The sequence below is a fragment of the Cajanus cajan genome, chromosome 8 (assembly GCF_000230855.2).
Source record: "Cajanus cajan strain Asha chromosome 8, NIPB_CcT2T_4, whole genome shotgun sequence".
Lineage (NCBI taxonomy): Eukaryota > Viridiplantae > Streptophyta > Magnoliopsida > Fabales > Fabaceae > Cajanus > Cajanus cajan.
This window is the reverse complement of record NC_138524.1, coordinates 48,877,942-48,884,850: the sequence shown is the minus strand read 5'-3', so window position 1 is coordinate 48,884,850 and position 6,909 is coordinate 48,877,942. Positions and strand designations below refer to the sequence as shown.

Sequence of the window (6,909 nt, the reverse complement as noted above, 5' to 3'; positions counted from 1 at the left end):
CTACCTTTTATAATTTAAAATAAATCTTAGTTTTTATAATTATTTTTTTAATCCTTCAAATCACAATTGTTATTTTTTTTTAAATTATTTATTTTGTATTAATATAATAAATGTGTTCGATTATGTGAAAGTAAAAAATGACTTTTTAACAATGAACATTGCGTGCAAGGTACAAACGAGACGTGAAATGTCGAGAAATTTAATTAAAGTAATTTCAACAAAATAAATTTAACATCAGACATATAAAGTTGAATAAATACCTCTGTCACGCTAATAAAAAATATAATGTTATAAAAAAAATAACAACAAGAATTAAAATGATTAAAAAAAATACAAGTATAAAGATTAAAAAGATCTATTTTAAGCTATAAAAACTGAAATTGACCGAGAAAAATAAATATAGCGACTAAAAATATTTATTTTAAATTATAAAAAATAAAAGATAGAGTAAAAATATAAAAACTAAAAAGATATTTAAACATCTTTTTTATTACAATCTTCTGTCATATCTATATTTATGTATAAAAGAAATTCTCTATTTTAATTTACATAGTTTTTGGATTGTTTTACCTTTAAAATTTAAAAATAAAAATAAAAAATAATATTAAAAATTAACTATCCTTACAAGTCCAAGATCCAAATAAGTGATCTTGAAATTCAAAAATTAGGTATAACACTAGTTAATTTAACAAATATTAATAGTTGTTAAATATCTTTAAACAAATATAGTGGCTCCATCCAATTAGTTGAAATAAAAAAATAATATCTATTGAAAAAGGAAACCATTCATAAAATTATATTTACATTTGTCTTTCATTTACGCTGACTGACGTATTGGAGACTGAATTTAATGACTTATAAATGTGACAACCTTGACTTACCATAATGACATTATCTGGACAGGATATACACGTATAATCAATCTGCAAGAAGAGTAATTTAAGCAAGTACTTCATCATGGGAACACAACTAAACATGAGATCAATATCCTTTACTTTCTGGTTATTGCTGAGTTTCAGAGCACTCTTTACAGAGGCACAAGTACCAAATTTATTGGGAAGTAATTGCCAAAACACCAGCCAACAACAACAACCTCTCAGCAGTGCATACCAAACTAATCTTGAGAGAATCCTTACATGGGTATCCTCTGATGCATACAAAGGCAAAGTTTATAACTACAGAAGCATAGGCATCACCTCCTCTGTGTATGGCCTCTATGATTGCCGTGGTGACGTGGTTGGATACTTTTGTCAATTTTGTGTTTCTAATGCTGCCAGAGAAGCCCCTCGGCTCTGCCCCAATAGTGTATCTGCTATGGTGTGGTATGATTATTGCATTCTAAGGTACTCAAATGAGAACTTCTTTGGGAAAGTTCTCATAAACCCAATATGGTATGTTCTTGGAACCAAAAACATATTCAACAAGGCAGAGATTCAGAAAGGTAAGGATTTTGTGACAAGTTTGATCAGAAAAGCAACTAAGGGTACCAACCAGTTGTACTATATGGATGGCTTCAGTATGAGTTCCACTCAAAGAAGGTATGGCTTTGTGCATTGTAGCAGAGATCTCACAAGTGAAAGATGCAAACAGTGTTTGGAGGCGATATTAGCTCAAGTTCCCAATTGTTGTGAACAAAAATTAGGATGGTTTATTTGGACTGGAAGTTGTATGATAAAGTATGATAATCATATGTTTTACCTTCTTAGCAACCAAGCATCTTATGTTTCTGTGCCTAATCCGCAAACAGGTGAATCTGAATCCTATACTAGTACTTTTTGACTTCTTTTATTGTAATAAATAAGAATATTCATTTTCTTTTGTTGCAAGTATAAAAAGTTGGTCATTCATCTTTTATATCATCACAGCTGAAAATGGGGGTAATAAGAGGATAAAAAGCTTGATCATTAGCTTCGGTGTGATGGGGTCAATAATTCTATTACTATGTTTTGTATATTGCTTCCGGTACATGAGCAGAGTCAGAAAAGGTAATTTCCTGCGATCACATGCCATAATTTGTATGATAACCTGTTTCTCCTAGCCAAATAAGACAATTTTGTTCAAAGAAGAACTCACAAAAATCTCTTTGTAGATGGGCTTTGTCTTTCTTCATTTCGTAAAATTCAAACTGAGGAAACTTGGAAAACAGACCTGCCTATAATCCCATTAATCACAATTCTGCAAAGTACTGATAACTTTTCAGAAGCATCTAAATTAGGGGAAGGAGGATTTGGCCCCGTTTACAAGGTTTTAATGATTTGAATTTAAGATATAGATTCTTTACTTCAACCATCTTTCTATATACTTTTAATTATTGCAAGATATTATCAGGGAATTCTACCAGATGGAAGACAAGTTGCAATCAAAAGGCTTTCAAATTTTTCCAGTCAAGGCTCAGAAGAGTTCAATAATGAAGTAATGTTTATAGCTAAATTGCAACATCGCAACCTTGTAAACCTTTTGGCATGTTGCTTGGAGGAAAATGAAAAGATACTTATATACGAGTATTTGGCGAATAAAAGTCTTGACTTCCACTTGTTTGGTATGTTTTCACTTTGCTTTAATGATTCAATAAATAGCAGTGTTGCTATACTGCAATTTTTTCTTCAGCATTTTTGAGTTCAAGATTAGTCTTGGCATATGTGCTTTATCGTACTTTTCCTGGCATGTATGATTTTAAGAATAAGAGCAGCATGATATGAGAAATTTTTACTTAAATAATATTATTTTTTAAAAAATTACAAAAGTATCAAATGTGCAGGTTTATTTACCAATATAGAACTGTTTACTGTTCATGCTCAGAATCTTATTTTTTTTGTTTTTTCAACTCAGAATTCGGTTCCCGGGGAACCGAATTCTGAGTTATTTAATTTTTTTTTCTTCGTGTTTCTGGCCCATTTTGGGCAAATGTTGGAAGTGGAACGGCCCGTTCCGGAAGCAGAACGAGCCGTTCTGCTTAAAGATACAGAGTCCTTTTTTTTTAAATTAAAATGGTCCTTGAACGGCCCGTTCCAGAATAAAAAATTTTAACATTTTTTTGAATCTGAAACGGCCCTGGAACGACCCGTTCTGGAAGATGTTTTCAGGAAGTAGAACGTGGTTTGGAACGGGCCGTTCTGGTTTTGGAACGACCCGTTCTGGGCAAATAGTAAAAAAAAGATTAAATTATTTATTTATTTTTTTTAAAAAGAAGATAATAAAGTTAAAATAATGGGATATTAAGCAATAAATAGGGAATATATTCTCTCCGAAAATATAATTATCGGATAAAATTTTAACTATTCAATCAATTTTATTAAAATAATATATTTAGACAATCACTTAAGATAATATCTTGCGTTTAAAACGTACAATTATCCCTGAACTATAGGGAATATATTCTCTCCGACAATATAATTATCGGATAAAATTTTAACTATTCAATCAATTTTATTAAAATAATATATTTAGACAATCACTTAAGATAATATCCTATAATTACTCTTATTTCTTCCTTTTCAAATCTTTTAGTGTTTGTCTTTAATTTTTATTCCAAAGTAATTAATGTTTTATAAATTTCAAATCTCAATAATTTCAAGTCGCAATAATTATATTGTCGGAGAGAATATATTCCCTATAATTCAAGGATAAGTGTACGTTTTAAGCGCAAGATATTATCTTAAGTGATTGTCTAAATATATTATTTTAATAAAATTGATTGAATAGTTAAAATTTTATCCGATAATTATATTGTCGGAGAGAATATATTTCCTATAATTCAGGGATAATCGTACGTTTTAAGCGCAAGATATTATCTTAAGTGATTGTTTAAATATATTATTTTAATAAAATTGATTGAATAGTTAAAATTTTATCCGATAATTATATTGTCGGAGAGAATATATTCCCTATTTATTGCTTAATATCCCATTATTTTAACTTTATTATCTTCTTTTTTTAAAAAAAAATAAAAAAATTAATCTTTTTTTACTGTTTGCCCAGAACAGGCCGTTCCAAAACCAGAACGGCCCGTTCCAAACCACGTTCTACTTCCTGAAAATGTCTTCCAGAACGGTCCGTTCCAGGGCCGTTTCAGATTCAAAAAAATGTTAAAATTTTTGTTCTGGAACGGGCCGTTCTGGGCTCGTTTTAATTTAAAAAAAAAGGACTCTGTATCTTTAAGTAGAACGGCCCGTTCTGCTTCCGGAATGGGCCGTTCCACTTCCAACATTTGCCCAAAATGGGCCAGAAACACGAAAAAAAAAATTTTAAATAATTCAAAATTCGGTTCCCCGGTAACCGAATTCTGAGCATGAACAATAAACAATTCTATATTGGTAAATAAACTTGCACAGTTGATACTTTTGTAATTTTAAAAAAAAAATATTATTTAAGTAAAAATTTCCATGATATGATCAGGATATACCCAAAAAAATGTTGACACATTTTCTTTTCCTTTCATAACATTAAACTAAGTTCAAGTTATATCATGTAATTAATAATCATGTTTATGAGTAATCTTTAAGGAGAACATGCTAAACAACTATTCAGGTATTTTTTTCCCATGCTAATTAATTAGTATTTGCATGTTTTGTACATTGTTTTGTTGGTGAAATCACTTCTTTTTGTGCTGTCAGATGATGAGAAAAGAAAGCAATTCAATTGGAAACTAAGATTCAGCATTATCAACGGAATAGCAAGAGGTATTTTATACCTTCACGAGGACTCTCGACTCAAAGTGATTCATAGAGATCTCAAAGCTAGCAATATTCTATTAGACCATGAGATGAATCCCAAAATATCAGATTTTGGATTGGCAAAAGCATTTGACACAGGACAGAACCAGGCAAAGACAAAACGAATAATGGGCACTTAGTGAGTTTTACTTATACCAAACATTTCAAAAACGATAAGATTTATGAATGCATTTTTAAGCATTTAATTATTGAAAAAATGAAATTCCTTGTTATATATTCCTTGAAGTAAGAGAAATAACAAAGCTTTATTGATTTTCATTAGTGGATACATGGCTCCTGAATATGCTATGGAAGGAATATTTTCGGTAAAATCTGATGTTTTTAGCTTTGGAGTTCTTGTTTTAGAAATCATATCTGGGAGAAAAAATAGTGGATTCTATTTCTCAGAACATGGTCAAACTCTTCTTTTATATGTGAGTCTTTACTCTTATTTGGTCAAGAAATTATTCAAAAATGCTAACCAAAGCTTAACAAAACTAACAAACTTCAAATACTTGTAGACTTGGAGAAAATGGTGTGCAGGAAAATATTTGAAATTGATGGATCCAATGCTGGAAAATCCCTTTACAGCAAGTGAAATAAAGAGGTGCATACACATTGGTTTGTTGTGTGTTCAACAAGACGCAACATATAGACCACTCATGTCTGATGTTGTTGTAATGCTGGCAAATGACACAATGGCTCTTCCCAAACCCAAGAACCCAGCATTTTCAATTGGAAGAATGGCATCAGAGGAAGTACCTACATCAAAAAGTTCCAAGAATATTTCCAATAATGATGTAACAGTCTCTATCACTTTTCCGCGGTAATGAACAATGGAATAAAGGATTTGTCTCTCCTCGAAAGTGACAAGGTAAAGTTGTATTTATTAGGTAGTACTCTGTTCCATAACATGTGATATATTAATAGAAAAAACAAGTTTTAAAATAAGTATTATATTAATTTTTTAATATAATATTGATTTATTTTTCAATTTATATCTAATAGTATTATGTAAAAAGTGATTTCTATATTAATTGTTTCAATAAAAAAAGTTAACCATAATATATGTATGATAATTATTATTATTTTAATTTATTTATTCATTTAGGAGGACACCAATTATGGACAGGGTATTAATTTAAATTTACCCACTATCATTGACATTGAATGCATCCATACTTTTCTACTTAATGATGTGAGATAACCATTCAAGTCCCTATCAAAGCCAGAACAAGAAGCACCCTCTGCAGCCTGTGTTTCTTCAATGAGGACTTCAAGCATCATTATGACCAAACATTTTTCTTATTGATGGAAACGGTTCCATTTTCTATATAGTACTCTGTTAAGTCCTAATCTGGAAGCTAAGTTTTAGGCTACACATAATCACAGGCATAGTGGCTCAACATGGACTAGAGAGCAAAGCTGATGTGCATTCCCAAATCCAATACCAAAGCAGCAAAGTCTGGAAAAAAAAAAATTATAAACAAACAAATATCAACAAGTTCTAAGTGGGAAGTGGAAATCAAATATCCCTATCAGTTATAAAGTTTATTACAAACTTTCAAAAGTAAACCAACTAACCAAGTCTTTTGACAACTCCAAGGCTAAACGCAACAACCCTTTTCCAATCTGAAAAAAAAAAAAGAAGAAAAAGTGATAGAGCTAGTATATTTGTTCCCAAAAGTTGAAAAGGAAAAGAAATGTCATAAGAATAAATAGCCTCAAACATAATTTGCCAAGATAACCCATTTACAAGAAAGTATTTACAAACCAACAAGGCAAATAAACTCTCAAGATTTGCATAGCTGTAATACCTATTAAGGGATGTGTTTTTGGTCATTCATTTGCTTTAGATGCATTAAGACAAATAAACTCTCTCAGGTATTGTTGCAAACATGTCATAGCCACCACCAATTCAAACTTGTTTCAGTGACACTCGAATATTTCCAAAAACACAAAGAAAGAGACTGACTCCTATTTTCTATGGGCATCTACAAACATGCAGATTACTTTGGCAAAAGGAAGGGACCATTATCATTTAAACTAAGCAAAACAATTGTTGGAGAAAAAAAAAAAAAACTTAGAGAATGATAGAACGCTGAAATTGAGTTTTAGGCACACTAATTGAATAGAAAATCCTGAAAAGTTGTCCCATAGTTTTAATAACTCATACAAAGAATAACTCTGTCCACAG

At 30.6% G+C, this 6,909-nt stretch overlaps 1 protein-coding gene across 1 annotated transcript; it reads left to right on the top strand.

Moving 5' to 3' along the window:
- Positions 1 to 662: 662 nt before the first annotated feature.
- On the top strand, positions 663 to 6,201 carry LOC109792102 (cysteine-rich receptor-like protein kinase 25). The gene is made up of 7 exons (XM_020351480.3): positions 663 to 1,747; positions 1,866 to 1,985; positions 2,090 to 2,244; positions 2,329 to 2,539; positions 4,614 to 4,851; positions 4,996 to 5,146; positions 5,234 to 6,201. The coding sequence occupies exons 1-7, from the start codon at positions 958 to 960 to the stop codon at positions 5,540 to 5,542; spliced, it is 1,974 nt and encodes a 657-aa protein (XP_020207069.2). The 5' UTR covers positions 663 to 957; the 3' UTR covers positions 5,543 to 6,201.
- Positions 6,202 to 6,909: the final 708 nt, after the last annotated feature.

What these genes read in the sequence shown, in the direction of transcription:
- LOC109792102 (XM_020351480.3), top strand. Translation starts at nt 958, where the DNA reads ATGGGAACACAACTAAACATGAGATCAATATCCTTTACTTTCTGGTTA. An exon ending in GATTTGGCCCCGTTTACAAG is followed by an intron (nt 2,245 to 2,328) that starts GTTTTAATGATT and finishes AGATATTATCAG; the next exon opens with GGAATTCTACCAGATGGAAG. An exon ending in GTCAAACTCTTCTTTTATAT is followed by an intron (nt 5,147 to 5,233) that starts GTGAGTCTTTAC and finishes AAATACTTGTAG; the next exon opens with ACTTGGAGAAAATGGTGTGC.